The 19,207-nt window shown below is 39.9% G+C and overlaps 1 protein-coding gene across 2 annotated transcripts in view; it reads left to right on the plus strand.

Annotated features, from left to right (window-relative positions):
• Positions 1 to 1,195: 1,195 nt before the first annotated feature.
• DHX35 (DEAH-box helicase 35) overlaps positions 1,196 to 19,207 on the plus strand; it is a 30,500-nt gene continuing 12,488 nt past the window's right edge. Inside the window, exons 1-14 of one of the 2 annotated variants that reach the window (XM_056354531.1) lie at positions 1,196 to 1,276; positions 3,457 to 3,590; positions 3,956 to 4,048; positions 4,883 to 4,960; positions 6,882 to 6,986; positions 8,241 to 8,302; positions 8,941 to 9,010; positions 9,581 to 9,640; positions 11,665 to 11,777; positions 12,128 to 12,224; positions 13,326 to 13,484; positions 14,802 to 15,012; positions 16,742 to 16,866; positions 17,613 to 17,667. In XM_056354531.1, coding sequence (XP_056210506.1) covers positions 1,237 to 1,276; positions 3,457 to 3,590; positions 3,956 to 4,048; positions 4,883 to 4,960; positions 6,882 to 6,986; positions 8,241 to 8,302; positions 8,941 to 9,010; positions 9,581 to 9,640; positions 11,665 to 11,777; positions 12,128 to 12,224; positions 13,326 to 13,484; positions 14,802 to 15,012; positions 16,742 to 16,866; positions 17,613 to 17,667 — 1,402 coding nt within the window. In that variant the 5' untranslated portion in view covers positions 1,196 to 1,236. The remainder of the gene's footprint in view (positions 1,277 to 3,456; positions 3,591 to 3,955; positions 4,049 to 4,882; positions 4,961 to 6,881; positions 6,987 to 8,240; positions 8,303 to 8,940; positions 9,011 to 9,580; positions 9,641 to 11,664; positions 11,778 to 12,127; positions 12,225 to 13,325; positions 13,485 to 14,801; positions 15,013 to 16,741; positions 16,867 to 17,612; positions 17,668 to 19,207) is intronic. The other variant, XM_056354532.1, reaches the window with a different exon arrangement.

Genomic DNA, 19,207 nt, shown 5'->3' on the forward strand with positions numbered 1-19,207 from the left:
CTTAACTATATTTTCCATAAACACAAACCCCCATACAATGTTGTACTCTATGTAAAATACTGGTTTTGCAATCTTATTTTCACAACAATTATCTGTGTATGTTTTCTCAAATATAAGTTTTTACCTTTGTTATTCGTCTCATTACTTTAATACTTTCCATGCGCCGTTAGTAGGACTTTTTTTCAGCAGTTGCTAATATATTGATAATACAAAGTACTGTGGTAAAAGTTGTGTTTATTTTTGATAAAGTGGATTTCATCTGAAAAGTACATTGAAATATATAGCTAGAATTTTAAGAATGTCTTTATTTATTACTGAAGAACTTATTTTTCCAAGTGGTTAACCTAAAGACTTAGCGTAACAAGTGACCATGAGGTCTGCGTTAATCACAGCTGCACTGCTAGTGTGTCAAGTTATTAATGAAAATGACAATGAATAATAAGATATAAAAAGTGATGAGGTTTTTCCCTAAGCATGACATTTTGTCAGCATTACTGAACTTAGGAAAAAGTGGGGGGGTTTGGGTTTTGTTTTACTCCAGCCTATGCTTAACTCATCTACATTAAATTTGATTTTACTCCAGCCTATGCTTAACTCATCTACATTAAATTTGATTTGATAATGACTTTCATGGGCTGTAATGAGCCTGTGATAGGGCGCCACTGGATCTACTAACTATTACTGTAATTGTTTTCTTTCTAGTCCTTCAGCTGCCTGGTGTGAAGTGCAATAGCTGTGGTACATAGTGCGGAGGCATCCTTCATGTGGAGAATGGAAGCGATTAGCTTCACTTAATTAATGAGATGAGGTCTTTCTGGAAGCAGTCTTTCAATCTGGTTAAATCCAAGGTTCTCCCTCTGGTTATACACTTCACGTTAGTACTAGGAGTAGTATCTGGTGGGCTTGGCTCAGACACCTCCGGGCCTGTATTATCTCAGTCTTCCTCTGTGCTTGGAGGGGAAGGGCAGGTTTCAGTCCTACTTGAGAACGATTTTATGAGCCGGGTTTCCTCAGCAACACTTCTACGTGTTTAAGAGCACGGATCTCGCACACGGCGTTATAAACCGGGAGTCGTTCTGGCCGTCAACACACGGAAACGTCCAAAGCTTCAGCCGTTCATGCTGGGGGCCGGGACAGGCGCTGGGGCCGGCGGGCCGCTCCGGGCACCATGGCAACGGGCGGCGCGTCACGCAGGCCCGGCCCCGCCGCCACTTCCGCTTGCCCTCTCACCCCAAGATGGCGGCGCCCGTGGGACCGGTGAAGTTTTGGAAGCCGGGTGAGGGGCGCGGGGAGTGGCGGGCCGTGCGTTGTGGGGGGGGGGTTCCTCCGCCGGCTGTCTGTGGCGGGGGCCGGAGCGAAAGCCGCGGCGCTGCCTCCCCCCCTCCCCCCCGCAGTGCGAGCAAGGTCGGGGGTCGCACAGATGTGAGACACCGAGGGCAGCGGAGCAGCGCCCCGTCCGCCCGGGGCCCAGGGCAGCAGGGCGGGGAGGTCCCTGTGGCTCCAGCCGGGCGCTGCCCGGCACCGGGGTGGCAGGGGAGGTGTCGCAGCCTTCCCTCAACATGCCGGCAGCGGGGTGGGCGGTCAGTGCTGTGGGTCTGCGGCCCTTGGGGGGGCGGCTCGGCGGGCTGGAGAAAGGCGCAGCGGAGCCCCAGGGAGTGGGGCGAAGGAAGGGGGGCGCGAAGTGCGGCCCCTTAGGAGTGGCAGCCCCGGGGCTGCTCAGTAGGGAAGGACCTGGGGTCCTGCGGGCTGCAGGCTGGGCCGTCGGTCAGCCCTGGAGCAAAGAAGGTGACCTGCGGTGTGAGGGGAGCGCCGCTCTTGGGCTGAGCGGGGCGATCCTTCCCTCAGCCCGGGGAAGGCCGTACGGGGGGATCCGTGGGCTCCCCAGCACCAGCAGGACGCGGGCTTGCTGAAGGAGGCCTGCGAGTGAAGGGCTACAACACTGGTTGAGAGACTGGGGCGGGCGGTGTGCGGGGGGGCTGAGGGAGCTGGGGCTGCACAGCCTGGAGGGGTCCCAGGAGGATCTTTGATGTATAAAAATACCCGATAGGGGGTTGTAAAGAAGGTGAAGCCAGATTCTTCTTGGTAGCACCTACTGACAGCACAAGAGGCAGTGGGCACAAACCGAAATATGAGAAAGTCAGCTTAAACATGAGAGAAACCTTTTCTGCTGTGGGGGTGATCGGGCGGGCTGCGGGGTCCCCAGCCCAACTGAAGGAGGACCTGAGCCACCACTGGCACAGTGCTGAGCAGCGTGCTGGTGTGGAAGGTCTCCGGAGGTCCCTCCCAGCCTCTGCCGTGGCTCTGTGGCTGTTCCCTCGGGATCTGGGCAGTTGTGTGCCTTCCCATGCACTTACCCCAAAGGGGAGCCTGGCGGGTCTGAGTTTGGCAATTTTTTTTGTAATGTGTCACTGTGTTGTGGTGTGCTGCAAAGTTATTCCAGAGTCAAGATTAGTTCAGCAAACAGCTTCTTAATCATTTGGATATTATAGTAATATATGTTTATATGCAATATGTGTGTATATATAGATATAGTAACACGTTGACAGTAGGGTATTAAAAAATAAAGCGTATAAAATGCTGTGAAAGATAATCAGTGGCTGATGAGAAGCAGTATCTATTACTTCATTGATTTGTCAAGGTGCAGATATTCAAGTCCCTGGTTCTTAACTTCCCCATCTGTCTTGGGGAGTGAATAGTAATCGGAATCATTGCTAATTACTCTTAATGTTGGATCAATTTGTTATAAAACTTGCTTGGCAGATTTTAACAGGGACTATTTAAACAGTGGGAAAAGCCCAAACAAGGAAATCGTACAAAACGAGGGAACCCTCTTTGCGCTCAGACTTTCCCAGTTAAATCTGCAGCTGGTAATACATTCCACTATTGACATGAGGTTTTGTTTCTAGTTCACTTGCATGATTCATCCTTTTCAGTTGTCAGAAGTTTTATGATAACCTGCAGCAGCAATAAATCAAGTTTCAGTAGCTGAAGTGGCAGATCTCGTAAGTGGGCAAGGCTGAATGGTTTATACAGCTCATCTTAGTCAAGGGAAGTTCTGTTACACATCTGACAGGCTGGCTTAAAATCCATGGACATCTGAGAAGGGCATTGAAGGCACATCTGAACTTTTGCACAGAAAAAGAAGAAAGTTCGCAAGATCTTGCTGTGTATTTTTCCTATGTGCTTTTTTTCCTCCTTTATCATCTTTAAAAAATTCGAATACTTACTCACATTAGATATTTTTCTTTTTAGCCAGCAGGAGACACATTTAGTTTGAAAGAATTTCTGCATGTTTACTGTTCGTTATTTTTTAAATTATTTTCTAGAAAAGTTAGTCTTTTGATGTATGCTACTAGCCTTGATTCCTCATTCTAAGGAACATGTCTATTTTGTTTGTATTGTGATACACTAGGCAGAAGTGTATTCTTCCAGTCAAAATTAACTTATGTCATCTAGGCACGGAAGGTCCTGGTGTCAGTGTCTCAGAGGAGAGACAGAGTCCTGCTGAGAGTAGCGGCATAACTGTTATCTATAATCCTTATGCTTCCCTTTCGATTGAACAACAAAGACAAAAGCTGCCTGTTTTCAAGGTACAGAAGTTCTTTTTGATATATCAAATCTGTTGTGTGATTATTTTTTTTTTTGTGAAAGAGCAGTATAGAATCACTTTACAACATAAAATAACAATTGTATGACCTTATTGTCTTTATTTGTTGGAATTGATTGTCCTGTGTGACAACTGTTACTGACACTTTTACAGGCTTTGTAGATTTGTTATTTACTATATGTTGTACGTGTCACTGATAGATTTTAACAAACTGTTTAGCTTTCAACAGTGAACTCCACGTAAAATTAGTTTACTTTGTCTGTTGATATGTAAATATTGTAATTTAAATTATTTTCTTATTTTTGTATACATCTGTTTTTGATACTTAAATGTCATCCTCTCTTTCAGCTAAGAAATCACATACTTTATCTAGTGGAGAACTATCAGACTCTGGTGATTGTTGGGGAAACAGGTTGTGGGAAATCAACACAGATTCCACAAGTAAGTGTCTGTTTAACTTGGTAAAAGCAGGTATTCCTTCAGGGGATTTCACATGAAATGTTAAACTAACGACCTAGACCTGCACTGTGTGAATGGAATTCACCTGTGCTTGTGTGTGTGACCAAAAGGAGAGAAACATAAGGAGAAAACAGCGGAAGCTGGCGTATCTGTAGCATTACACCTTCTTCCACTACAGGAAAGGACCATACCAAACAAGTAAGTTTACGCTGGTACAAATAGTAGTCATGTTGCTATAGGAGGTGTTTATTACTCTGTTGCAATCATGTTTAAAATTTTGTTGAGAATATGTTTTTAAGAAGGAAAAAAGGGACACTTTCTTTATGAGCTTTCCTCTTGGAAATTTTTGCAATACTGTATTTTTTGTGGCTTTGTAAAATTTTCTCCTTTGTGACAGGAACAAAAAAAGTCTGAGAATGGTTCAAAGTTAGTTCTTGATTTTTAACTTAAAAAATTGCAGACTAATGACAAATGTCATCTGCTTCTTTATGAGCACAGGACTTGTGCTGTTGAGCTTTTTTTCTTAAAGTGTTTATAAAATAAAGAAGGGGAAAAATGAAGTAATTAAAAAATACTTGAGACCCAAAGAACTGCTCTTAGATGCTTTCTGAAAGCATATGTGCTTAGGAAGTAGGTATTACACTGTATTACTGGTGAGATTAATAATGCACAGAATCTCTTAAGTAACTGATTTGCCTAAGGTCATGCATCAGTTATTTTCAGAACCAGAAAAAAACATGTCATGTGGAGAACTAACACCTTGCGGTAATTGCAGTGTGACCAATTCATTTCTTGTCCTCAATATTTGTTTTGCAGTACCTAGCAGAAGCTGGATGGACAGCTGAAGGAAGAGTTGTTGGAGTGACGCAGCCTCGTCGGGTTGCTGCTGTTTCAGTGAGTTTCTCCGTGTCCAAATTTTCCCAGTTTGTTGTCATTATAACCCGCAGTTTATTAGCAGGTTTTGCTGAATAGCAGGAATCACAGCTGCATGAGCTCCTGCATAAATAGATGTTTCTGCTTATCGTCCTCACAAAAGGAGGACAACAACTTGTACTCTCTGTTAATAGCCTGCACAGAAAGCATCCAGTGTTCCTTGTCTTCATAGCTGCTGCCAAACACTGACTTGGTGGGCTGAAGTTTCTGCTGCAGCATTCTTTTCGTACTGAACACTAAGGTGCCATTTCATAACCCTCTTTTTGCGTGTTCTTCTTCATTGCTGGCACCTGCAACAAATCCGTTTGTGCCTCTGGTAAAAATGTAGTAGGCTGAGCAGCTGTACAGCTTGCTGTTTCATCTCATCCAGTATTTTTTGACCAGATCCAACATGGTTAAGCCTCTAGCAGCAATTTGCATCTTGTGCTTTGGGCTGTCTGCCTGCAGTGTCCTCCCCTTTCTCCTTCACAGCACATGCAGCTGACAGTGCAAGGTTCTACGGGAGATGTGTATGCTGCAATGATTTCTCACAACAAACTTACTTCTCTTTTCCCTTTTGTGTCTTAACACATTATTTTTAAGCTTCAAATAAAAAGATTACTCAATTAGGGCTTAGTATATAGGCACAGTAGGGTTTTTCTTTAAGAATGTTGTTGCAGACTGGCTAGACTGTATGGCTATTGCAAGGAGATGAGAGATATAATTCATGATTTACTACTTTGTCTTGAACTGAAAGTGATCTTTTAATAGGTGTTCTTGTCTGCTTTCCCGTCTAGAGTATGGGAGTTGTTAGAGTAAAGATAGGTAGTTGCACAGAATAAGGCATAGTTTAGAAATACCTGAACTTCTGTTTGTTCAGACTAACAATTATCCTTATCACTTGGGCTGAAAGTGATGGAGTGATAGGATTCTAAGTAATATCATTAATTCACTGCCTGTTGTTATTGTTTAGAACAGGAGTCCTCAAACTACGGCCTATGGGCTGGATATGGCCCCCCAGGTCCTCGATCCGGCCCCCGGTATTTACAGAAACCCCCGGCTGGGGGTTGCAGGGGGAAACCAAGCAGCCACAGATATCTGACTTCCTGCCACTTAATCCGCGTGCCGGCCCCTTGTTCAAAAAGTTTGAGGACCCCTGGTTTAGAATGTCACTCAAATGACTGCAAGTAACTTGCACTTGGAATTCTACATACACAATGCATGTATTGTGGAGCTTTCTCATGTCTTTAGCTGTTAAATGTCTTTGTGGCTTGCTGAAACTGTGGCCTAATAATACCTAATATTCTGTAGAGTAAGTCCGAGTAACTCAAGATTTTTAGCTAAATCTGCTATTGGCTTAAAACTTGCCCAGGGTAGTATTGTTGCGTTTAATTATTCTGCCAGTTCTCTGTTTTCTGCATGGAAGATTCTGTATTATGAAAAGTACAATAGATCTTTATTTAAAAAAAATAAAAATCTGAGTAATTTCAGGGACAGATCAGCTTAACTTAAAACTTTTTTCTGCATGCCATTTTCCCTTTTTGCACAGCAACTGTGTTCGTAAATTGCAGTCCTGCAATTGGCGGTACATGGGCCTTCCCCAGCACTGTGGTGTGTTGCCTTCATAGGTCTGTCAGAGTGCATATCACAGAAAGGTGCCTCTGTAGCTTTCCTGAATAGAAGCAGCATGAAACAGGTTTATTAAGTGACACTAAAACATTTTAAAAGTATTTACCACTTGTAAGTTCAATATGCACCATTTTGTCAAACACAATTTTGTGTTTGAACATGAACAAATAATTCTTTGGAAGCACTAGCTCTGTTCCTGTTTTGATGTCAATTCTCTTAATGATACAGTGAAGAAATGAGCTGTCTCTCGTTTATAAGAATCTTTTTTTCTCAGGTTGCAGGCCGAGTTGCTGATGAAAGAGGTGCGGTGTTGGGGCATGAAGTTGGATATTGTATTCGGTTTGATGACTGCACGGATCCACAGGCTACAAGAATTAAGGTGAAACATGAACAGTATGTGGTTACTCTGAAAGGATTAGCTGAAACTCTTCAAGTACTTTTGCAAAATTAATGAGAACCTTGTGATTCCCAATAAAGAGAATAGATAGCATTTCAGTTTTCCAGGTGGGTACCCCAAAAGTGTGCTTCAAATGGTTGTGGCTATCCAAACCTTAATAAAAAGAGTACATGTTCTATTCTGCTAGTCTGGCAGTCACCATTTTAAAACTAAAGGATTTTTTCATGTTGGGTATGGCCAGATGTTGGTGCAGTGTTAGTGTGACCTGATACGTCACTCAAAGTCGTAGTGAAAGCCTGCAATGAATCACAGCTAAAGTATCCTCACCACCCTAAAAATAGATTTTGATTAAAAGCGCAGATAAAACATAAGATGAGTAGGCTAACAGAGTAATTTGATGTGGATTAAATAGCAAGCTTTGCAGCTGTTCTTTAGAGCTGTAAGTAATATTAATGTTGCTTGTGTTGGTACGGACAAGAGTTTGCTTTAGTTATGATGGAATAGCAATGATGATGAATAAGACAATTAACTTTCGGAGGCTAGTAGCCCTTCTAAAGTGAAAGAAATGGAGATGCTTGTTCATTAAATGCAGCTGAAATCTTTTTTTTTTTTAGTGTGATGATTAATCATTTGGAGTTGGAAATTTGGAGGTTTTTACCTTGCACACCAGTTCTTGCCTAGTTCAAGGCCACAGTTGGAGTCCCAGGTCAAACTACTATTTGATGGCTACATAAAGCTGGTGGGTTTCCACTGGCTAGTAGGAAGAAAGTATTAAATTAAAATGTCACATTTTGTTGAGATGTCAAGATTTGTGTTCAGATGAGAAGTGTGTGATAAATATTAGCCTACTTTGAGAGGGTCAGGACTCGACTGACATATAGAATTTTATTGGTAGAGCAGGTTAGCCATGTTACAGACAAGAGTGAAGAAACTTCTACTGCCATGTTCCAGTGCTGCCAATCTGTTGGATTTTTTTCAATACAAAAATAACTAATTAAAAAAAATCAATACTGATTAAAAAGCAATCACTTTGCTTTTTATCTCTAGGTTAGCACTCAGAAATACATATTTAGCTTCCATAGCTGAACATTGATCAATTTAATAGATCATTAGAAAGTTAAAGGCAAGGAAAAATTCAGGCAAAAGCCTGGAAAATAATCTTTAAAATCACATGGCTAATCAAGTTACCTTGAGAGGGTGGGGTTTTTTTATATTTTTCTTTGCATTCACTTTTAGTTTCTTACTGATGGTATGCTGGTGAGGGAGATGATGGCTGATCCTTTATTAACAAGATACAGGTAAGGAAAATTGAAATGAATGCTTGCTGAAGTGTAATCTGGTAAACAACTGCATTTGTTTTAGACTAAGGTGTGGTTATTGTAAATCAAGCGCCAAAAGATGTGAAAATTATTTTAGGAATTTGATTTCTTGATGTCGTAAAGACTGTTAGAAAATCAGTTGATCGTTGCAGCATCAAACCTGGCAGGGTTTGGTGCTGTGGTTTTAGAGCAAAAGCTAAATGGGCTTCATGAAGTCTGAATTAACTTAACACTAGTAAATTAAATTTCACTCTCTTTCTGATGCTAATCAAATAAAAGAAAAAATCATCAACAAACACAGGCTATTCTGGTATCGAGAAAGCCTATGCAGTATGGTAGAGAGAGTCCTTTTTTCTTCTACTACTTTCCAAAAGCTAGCCTGAATAAAGAACAGTATGTATATACCACGTGTTGTTACCTACATTTTTCTCCCTACTTTGTTGCTGTGCTTTTGATTTTTAACTTCCACGCTTTTCTAAGTGGATATAAACAGTAAGAGTCCAGCAGCAGATTTCAAATAATGATACTTCTAGAAGACAGGAAGCCTGTCTCAATGATATTGATACCAGTCTCGATCAAACCATTTCTGAAATCTTATCTTTCTGCTTTATTCACAGTGTCCTCATGCTGGATGAAGCCCATGAAAGGACTCTTTATACAGATATTGCCATTGGCTTATTAAAAAAGGTTATTTTTTTAATGTTCTCTGTAACAGTTTTCATTTTCATCCGTTTTGTTAAGCCTCTGATTCTAATGGCTGATTAGTGAACCCATTTGAGAGAGGGTGATTTCTGATTCCTTATTTATCCTACAGCCTATTTTACATATCCAACTGTTTACCTTAGATATTTTACACTCGGGATCCTCTTGTTTTCTTCCCGTGATGTTGAAATGTCTCCTTGGGTGACGTTAACAAAAAGGTACTCTTCATTCTGCTGCTGATGATCATGTGAAGTGATCTGATAAGGGGTTGTTGTTGACTTTCAACCTGCTAAAGATCTGACTGCCAATGGAAACCAAGAGTAATCTATAATGATTACCAACTGATTGCCCTTAAAATGAACATAAAAGTTCCAAACAGTCATCAGGTTGTTAGATCTATGGGCTGATATGGGTGCTTCTGTTCATCAGCTGTCTTGTACTTTCAAAGTATTTTTCAAGAGAAGTTATTGATAATCTGGATGCTCTAAAACTTGGTTCTAGCCTTATAGGTCAGAAAACAGTTTTTACTCTGGATGTTCTTGGTCTCTATCCTAGGTTCAAAAGAAGCGTGGGGACCTTCGGCTGATTGTGGCTTCAGCCACCTTGGATGCAGAGGTATGGCTCACAGATTTGATTTGAAATAAAGTGACCTGAAGTGGCAGCTCCACTTGGATTTATATACAGCTTATCCTCTGTGCTGCTCGCTTCTGGCGAAGCGTTACTGCTGTTTGAGTAATGAAGAAGAGAGGGAGGAGTGTTGGAAAAAAATCTGCTATAGTTACGTTGCTGTGTTTGGTTTTCATTAGCAAACGTTTTTGAAAGTAAATTTAAATATGAATCTGCTTTTCATATATTGATGCCTTTTTTCCTCTTACTGGTAGCGTTGTGTAAAAAGATGTTCTCTTGACTTTATTTAGCCTAGTAAAAGACATTGGTTTAGCTCTGGTTTGCTGATAGCCATAATTTGAGACAACCATGGACCAGAAAAAATAAGTGATAAATGAGTAGATTTAATTTCAGTGAGGTCTTACTAATTTTCTGATAGACTTGTGGCCTGTGGAATCTTACATACCTTATTAAAAACACTGTTAATTTAATTTTGAGTAGGAACAGAATAAATGCTCTCCTAGATCAGAGCAGTGTTTCATCCAGCCCAACGTTCTACCTGTAGCAGCAGCAATGACAGGAGATGCTGTTCAGGGAGAGCACATGAGCCTGTCCCCCTGCTGTGGGTCTGTTCTCTTTGAGCTGCCTCAGCCTCCGCAAAGGTTGAAATAGAGATATTAGACTCACAGAATCACTCAGGTTGGAAAAGACCTTTGAGATCATCAAGTCCAACTGTTAGACAGTACATTCCTGCTGTTTCCTTCTAGTATGTGTTTGTGGACCTGCTGTTTTTTAATTTGGTTTTGACTCTGCCTGATGAAGCTGTAAGTGTGCAGGACGTCATGTGAGACCAATTTTCAGAAGTTTGCCATCTGCTATATAATGAAGTACTTTTAAACATCCTAGTTCTAGTAGTGTGGGATTTTTAAAGTTTATTAAAAAAACCCAACAACAACCAAACGATCAAAACCAGTTTCATATTTAATTTTTCAGTTGCCTTTGATTTTGTAAACCTCAGCTTTGTAAAGCTCAGTCTTCTCAGCGTTCTGCTCCCCAAGCAGCTCCCCAGACTCTTCAGTCTCTCTGCACAGGGCAGCTACGCCATCTCCTCTATCATCTTCATTGTTTTTCTCTTTGCTTTTCCAAACTCCATTGTGTCCTTCAGGAGATGTGGTGGTGAGAGCTTGCAAGTAGCCCCGAAGATGTAGGTGTACTGAGATTTCCTTTGGTGGCAACTATCTTGATAGCATGCTGTGCTTTGGTAGTACTTGCACTACTATGTATTCTATGCGTTATATTAAATATCATTACAATACTTTGCCTTTGCAAAATTTTAACTGCTAGAAATCTCACGTTTCAAATAGTTTACAGTTAATGTAAAAATAAACTAATAGGAGCAAAACTATTAGTATTTGTTTAATATTAGTATTAGTATTTGTTTAAATACAGGAAGTTTATGGTATCTCTGTAGTGGTCACATTATGCATTGTTTGGGTTCTTAAGTGTTCATTGTTTTGCTATTATGTATTTAAAATATTTTGTGGCAATGAATCTATTTATGAAGGTGTCTTGTGGCACATAAATCAAAAACTTACATGTCAGCCTTACTCTGCTTTTACAAAGTGAGTTCATTTACGAAGTATTGTTCAGTAACAGCTGTAAAATGTACTTGCCCATCCAAAAAATGGATGAGAATATGCAAGCCCTTACCCAAAACATTTAGGACCAGTGATTTCTAAGTTTTTAGCTTTGACTTTGCTACTGTTATAGATCCAATAAAAAAATTATATCTGCTTTTTCCAACTGTGTCAGCTGATCTAATTAGTTTATTTACCTCCTTTTGATCTTTGCTTTTCAAAGTAATAAACATGAAGAAGGCAACAAATTTTAAAATTTTTTAATTGGATTGGCCCTGTTAAATTTATGAAGAAAACATCCAAATAGTATTAATTTAACTTCTTCGTATCTTTAAGTTTCTCCCTCATTTTTTTTGAAGTATCAAACTGAAAATGTTTGTTTTTATTTTAATGTAGAAATTCAGGGATTTCTTTAATCAAAATGATACCAGTGATCCCAGCAAAGATACCAGTGTGATCCTTACTGTCGAGGGGAGAACGTTTCCAGTGGACATCTTTTACATACAGAGGTGTGTTCCTGTTTGATCTTCCATGTGGCAATTAGAAGAGTGTGCAATTGTGGTATTGTTTTGCCTAGATTAGAGCTCAGAAATTCCCAGGCTGACAGTAAGGAGGTGTAACATTTAATTAGAAAAACATTTGAATGTTGCTTGTAGCAGCAGGGATGTTTTTAAGCTTACTGTAGTGTAAAAGAAACAAATGGATTGCTGAAGGCTGATACCCAGGGATGCATCATAAACTAAATGTGGTATGGCTGAGGTATAGTGTCCAAAAGCTAGCTCTCTGCTTGCTCCTTATGGAAGTGAAGAGTCTGTACCTGTTTTTCTACTAATATCTCTGCTATTTTCTCTCCCTGTAGTCCCGTTCCAGACTATATAAAATCAACTGTGGAAACTGCAATGAAAATTCACCAGATGGAGAATGATGGTGATATACTGGCATTTTTAACTGGCCAGGTATGGACATAAGCAATTTTTTTTTTTTTTTTGCTTTACAGTGCTGTATTGTGGGCTTTGTGAAGCTGCCTCAGTCTCCTGCTCTCCTTAGCTGTGCTTACTTTAATCTCATTAAAGATGACAAACATTTCTGCATGATGGAGCAGAATTAGGCCAGCCCCAAAGACTGGTAGAAAATGTATGGCCTGGATTTATCAAAGCTCGTGACAGAGATATTTTTTTTCTCATTTAGTGCCGTATGCTTTCAGCCTTGTTAATAATTGGAATAAGCATGTGGGTTTTTTTGGCGCTAGTCACACAAAGTTGTTCAATTGACAGTGAGTCATCATTAATAGTTAAGGCAAATGGAATTATCATTTGTTAGGCTAAACATCTGAAGTCTTTGACAGAAAAAACAAATTACTGTGAGATAAAAATTTACTGGTGTCTTCTGCTCTATTTATGCCTGTCAGCTCACTTTGCAGGTGAGAAGAGTAAATGGGAGGTAGCTTATCATTTTTCCAGTGAGGAGCTACCTTGAAGAGCTTCAATAGCCTATTGCGTATTTTCAAAATAAATGCTTTGTCCCCATTATTGATTTAACTTTGCAAGAGTGAATTGGGTATCTCGTGAGGCAATGTCTGAACATTTTGTTGTCTGTTTGAGTGAGATGCCACAGCTGATCTTTGAGATTAAATGTGAAGTTGAGCAATAGGCGTTAGTGCTGTTACTGCTCTTGTTTCTGTTGCTGTTACTAATTCCTAATCAAGACCTACAGCATTCTACCCTGTCAAAATAGGTTGACCTCCCATTTTGTTCTCACAAGTTGAGATACACAGGAAAATATGCCTGCTTCCTTCTGAACTTCATTCAGTCTTTCCCTTGTGATTTTGCTCATGTATTTGTGGTGTGACGTTGTCTCAAATAACAGTGAACATAATAAATATATACTTGTATAAATATTTATGAATAGTAATTTAGGTAAGAATATTACAAAATCGAGTCAAAAGATCTTGGAGTTTGACCAATTAAAATGATATAATTTTGGTGCATTTTTTTGTATAGAAGTGATATTAAAGTGAAACCTTTCTCATTCTGTCCTTTGTCTTGCTCTGACTCTAGGAAGAAGTGGAGACTGTTGTTTCTATGCTCATAGAACAGGCTCGGGCCCTTTCTCGCACTGGAATGAAAAAACATCTCCGTGTTCTTCCCATGTATGCTGGGCTGCCTTCTCCTGAGCAAATGAAAGTGTTTGAGAGAGTTTCTCACAGTGTCAGGAAGGTAAGGCTGTTGTGTATATCTCAATTTCTACCACCCAGAAGGGTGTCTGCATTACACAGATTTTGTGTGTCAGGTTCACATCATGAGACTATTGCAAATACTTACCAAGTGTCTTCTAACACTACCTGTCAATTTTCAAACTGAACCAAGAACATGTTTTCTGGCTTCCCTTTTCATCTTTGGTCAGTCCTAGACATGCCAGTCCTAACTCTCCTGTCTACCTCATAGACTTCTAAATTTTTAAGTGTCTTCATGCAGTCTTGTATTTGTCTACGTCCAGTTGCAGCTTCTTAAACTCTGAAGTCCTCTACTTTTACCTGGTTTTGTTTATTTTGTGGTCTAAGTGTCTATGGCTGTTTTCCACCAGTAATGGAAAAATTAGTGACACAGTGGGCAAGTGCTATATTTTCACCTAAGAAACAAGTTAAAACTTGCTTGGTTTTACTAGAAGAAAAGCCTTGTTTTGACTTCTGCAAGTCTTGTTCAGATATTTAATGTCACAGAAGTATATAATTGGTCATGATTAGTGCTTTCTGCTTAGGCAGAGTCTGTGTTAGGGCTGAGATAAGCTGACAGAATTACACGGGGGTGACTTGTAATTCTTGTGCCTGCGGGAGTCTAACAAGTAAAATTGTTCATCTGGTATTGGAGAATGTTGAGTATAAATACTTCTTTCCTCTCCAGGATATGACATTAGTCAATTAACTTCCAAGATTTACTTTTTTAATTTCAGGTGAAATAAGGATTAAATTTCCCTGTCATCTGGGAACAATTATTTTTTAATATTTTAGGGACATATATATAACTGTGTCTCTCTGCAGGAATACTGGATGTGGAATGCTTAATCAACTCTGTTCCCCTCCTGTCCTTTGCCTCACTCCAGTGTTAGAAGGAACAGTTCAATATAACTGAGAAGCAGAAAGAAAATATTTTATTTTTTTAATTTAATTTAAAAATGTTCTATTTTTAATTAATGTGTAAGAGCTCTTGGTGTACAGTCAGTTAATGTTTTTCGCTGCAAACACTGCCAGTGATTTTCTCTGCAAACACTGCCAAGTTGTTGTTTTATGAAGAGAGAATAAATGTGAATAAGAAAGTGATTGTGAAGCTGTAAAACCTAGGCTTATTTCAAGCTGACAGCTCTTTGTGCTGCATGTTCTGGTATCCTTTTGTACCCTAGAGTGTGTTTACTGGAAGGGTCATATCTGAGATCTTTCATGTGGTTTGTATTTGAGTGCTGGTGCACTGATGCTAGGGCTTGATAGTGTAGTTGAGACTGGGGTGTTCACAGTATCCTCATTGTGTCTGTACCTGTAGGTGATAGTAGCCACCAACATTGCTGAGACCTCCATCACAATTCATGGAATTGCATTCGTAATTGATTGTGGTTTTGTGAAACTTCGGGCCTATAACCCCAAAACAGCCATCGAATGCCTTGTGGTGGTACCAGTGTCTAAAGCTTCGGCTAATCAAAGAGCAGGACGTGCAGGGCGGAACCGCTCTGGAAAATGTTACAGACTTTATACAGGTCAGTAATTTGATGTGTAGGGAGGATGAACTTGCTGGTTTCCATTTTGTTTCACAGTGTTTTTTGTGTTAGATTAAGGAGACCAAAAGTGTGGGGATTTTGTCAGTGAGAGAGAAATTGCCCTTTGTTATCTCTCTGGCTTGTTTAGAAATACATTGTTCACATGTCCTAAGTGTTGGAAACTGAATTATTTTATGGATCAAAAGCACAAATTGAGCAGGGTAGGTACTATGAGATGGTCAGCAGTTGCAAATCTGTAATGTTAATGCAACTCTTAGAGTGGTGAGTCTACCAAGAAGTTTATTTTTCAGTGACTTCAGTTGTAGAGCAGTTGCTTCAATTTATAATACCCGCCTATGATGCTCTCTTCTGTGACTAAAGTCTACCTTAGACTGTGCATCTAACAAAGGACTCTTGAAATCCTTTAGAAAACAGAGGGGAAACTTCTTTGTCTCCCCTTTTTCTTAGAAATAGGTGCTAACCCTGAATGCTTGTCTCAAATCAATGACCCTTGTACTACACAAAAATTACTGTTACAAATAAATCCGTTGGCCACCTAGCAGTGTTCAGAAAGCTGCTATCCAACTGTCTCTGTTCTCGGCTGTTTAACGAGAAAAGGCACTGCAGTTGAGCCCTGCCATTGCTTATGTGTCTCGGGTTCCCTTTGGTTTTACTGGAGCTTTGAGACTTGGAGAGATCAAGCATGTTCTTTTAAAATGTGTGTGTGCTTGCCAGCAGTGGCCACGTTAAACAGAGATGTGATTTATTCTTTTAAGTTGCGTGTCCAATAAGAATCAAGAGAGAATGTCTGCTGCATAATATATGAAGGTTACATAGCTTTTTAAGTATTTTACTGGAGAAACCATAACTACACTGAAGTTATTTTTGTGTGCTCAAGAGCTAGCCTAATGAGTAGTGCTTTAAGAAACATTTTAAAGGAGAGAGGGAAAAAAAAAAAAGGAAAAAAAAATGCACTGAGTGGACAAAAGTAGAGAAAAGTATGCTATCTTTTTCTTAGGGGAGGTCTGAGGTAGACCAGGGATAGAAGAGTCTAGAAATGAAAACAAATCAAGTGAAAACAAGGTATTTCTTGTTTTGATTTGGAGTTTTAGATTGACATAGGGGTGCGTGTGCCTTATTCTTTACTGCAGGAAAGTTGGTTAATGGGAGGTGCAGAGATTTTGACCTTTTCTAGGCTTAGACTGTATAGCAAACATGCTTTTAAAATGGCATTTTCAATCTTTAGTCTTTATTTTAAATATGCTTTTTAAACTTCTGTTTGTTTGAGGAGCTATTAAAAATAGCGTTCTTACACTGCAAGCATGGTGGTTTTGAACTTTTCCATGCCCTTTCTTTAGAAAAAAAAAATGTTTTGTACTATTGCACCCTGTCTTTTATTCTCTGATAGAAATATTAAATGGAAGAGAAAAAAAGTATTTCCAGATTTCTGTGAAGAATGTATATCATTTCAAATTGAAATATGGGTGGGCCAAGAACAGAATCAGCATTGTAGCTAAAACCATTGATTTTTCTATTTAAGGTATCTTAATTGTAGAGATACTATTATGAAATTGGAGAAAGATCATCTTGGAGTTAGACTTCTATTAAGACCTGTTAAGTATTCATATTCAGTACTTTTAACTTGAAGTCGGTATGATTCTATCATGTTGGCTGCATAGAGTAGGAGTTGAAACTCAGTCCCAAATTGCTTTGTTTTCTTCCACAACAGAGGAGGACTTTGAGAAGCTGCCAAAGTCCACTGTCCCTGAGATGCAGCGCAGTAACCTTGCACCTGTCATCTTGCAGCTGAAGGCTTTGGGCATTGACAATGTGCTCAGGTTCCCCTTTCTTTCGGTGAGTCCTAGGCTGTCAATGCTGTCGTCTTCCCTTGGTGTGCAGAAAGATCAGTAGGTGACTCATTGATAATCCACAGAACCAGTAACCGTTGCCCTGTTAATCTGGAAAGCGTAACTCATTGTCCGCTATCGGTTAGTAAAGTATGGTTTTGGGAATCAACTAGTGCAAGTGATGTGTGAGACGCCTTAGAAACAACACCTGTTTGTATGTAGCGTTTGCTGTTAGAAGTAGTGAGAAGCTGAGAAAGGCCTAGAAAGACAAACTGAGATTCGACAAAACTGTAACTGTAGTCCCTTTACAGTGAATTTATGAAGAAAAAGGGGGAAAAAATTGGTAGCTACAGAACTAAACCTGTGCTTGTCTCTCTCGTTAAAAAGAGTGATATGGGTTTTTTTCAGATTTGCCTTCCATAAAGTTTCTGGCTACTCTTTTAATGATGTGAAAAGCAGCATGGTAGCGTCAGAAGAGAAAGTTCAGTAATTGTTCTGATCGCCACTGGCGTCATGCTGGAGAAAGCCAGTATGCCTTTTCTAGCTCGGATCTTGAGAGCATCATAGTGGTGATGCTGAGCCTGTTGAGATGGTTTTGACTGGCAGCACTGGTGGTCAGCGGAAGGGTGATACCTGAGTAGAAATGTAGGTAGTTAGAACCTGGGGATTTTGCAAAAGAGGAAGGTCTAAGAATTTGAGAAAACACATGTCCTATGATGATAACATTAAACAATGCAAATTTTTTCTTCACAGCCGCCTCCTGCACAGTCAATGGTGCAAGCTTTAGAATTGCTGTATGCTTTAGGAGGTGAGAATATTATTTTGCTTTATTTATAGTTATGTCACAGGAGTTATGAAAAAAATTTAATTCAGATTTAATGATTGAATGGACATTAATCAAACTTGCATTTGAGAACTGTGCTTTGAGAAAGAGAAAGTGCAGCCTTGACCGGCTCTTTGTTGGTGTGTTTTTGGTGTGCCTCACTCTCCTCTGGATTTACTTTCTTTTCTGCTGGTTACTTCAGACAGATAAGGAAGCAAAAGGCAGCAATAACACTCTGAGCGGAACTGGAAATCTGGTGCATAGAGTATAAACTAGAATTTAACTGTTTAGATTTGGGCAAGCATGTTATTTTATAGCTATCTTATGTGTCGTTCCTTGCACCTTCACAGGAGGAACCAGCTATTTGTTCTTGCTGGGAACACGGCTTTGAGTTGATGAGGGTGTTGGCTTGATCCTTTCAGGCAGATCTTCTGTTTGTGTTTCTTCAGTACTTACAGAGTGGTATGAGGATACAAATGGAGTTTGGATGTTAATTAGTGTTTAACTCATGCACTGGTCTAAATTTTACCTGCATCACATTAGATATGTTGTTAGATACTCAAGCTCTTGGTGTGGTGCTCTTTCATTTTGTGTTACTGTGACAGTGATGGAAACCTGTAGCACTTGCAAGTATAAGCAAAAAAAGTTGGAAGTAGAGGTTTGACCTCTCTTTCACAATCAGACCTTTTGTAATAACCCGCAATTTAGCAAGCTTAATATAGTTGCTACTTTGTTTATTCCTTGTTCAGATTTTAAAAAGCATAGTGTATCTATATAAAATTTTTCTGTTAGCATGTTACATGCATTTTCTGATCTTGATATGTGTGCAGGAACTCTACCTAAACCTTGGAAGTAAAATCTGATGCTTGAATTTGGGAGAGGCAAGTCACTGGAGGCTAGCATTAAACCAGATAGAAAGTCTGCTTCCCGATGGCTTAGTGCCAAAGCCAGTGTCACATGTTAGTTTTCAGACCTTCTCATTGATACAGTTTTGAAGGTATGACTGACAAAAGTGAAGAGCTTATCTAGTTACAATTTTAAAAATGAGTTCTAGTCTGTGTCCCTGCTCCGAGTGTAGTATGATGCATGGTGAAAAGGCTACACCTTCTGTAGTGCAGTGCTGTTGGTGCTGGTCCTGCAGCTGAGGCAAAGTTCAAACTGTGCTGATTCTGTTAGCTGTGAATACACATTGCAGCCACTAAAAGAAAACCCTGATCATTCCTAAAGGCTGCACATTTCCTCCTGGATGAGTTGGAACTGTGTTTTTCACACCCATTGCCTGTGTTTCAGCGCACAGTTGCTTGCTTTCCATGCTTTCGAATGCCCAGGAACTCATTTGCATGCAGCTCACAGAGGGACTGCTCTGGTTTTACTATTGAACTTTCTGCTTATGGACAAATGAACAGATACACACAAGCTTCTAATGAAAAGAAGAAAAAGCTAGTCTCACACACCCTGAGATCATAATTCAAAGTACTTTTCTTCTATTTAACTGGTTAATAGAATATCTTTTTAAATTATGTTC

The sequence above is a fragment of the Falco biarmicus genome, chromosome 10, assembly GCF_023638135.1.
Source record: "Falco biarmicus isolate bFalBia1 chromosome 10, bFalBia1.pri, whole genome shotgun sequence".
NCBI classification, from domain to species: Eukaryota; Metazoa; Chordata; class Aves; order Falconiformes; family Falconidae; genus Falco; species Falco biarmicus.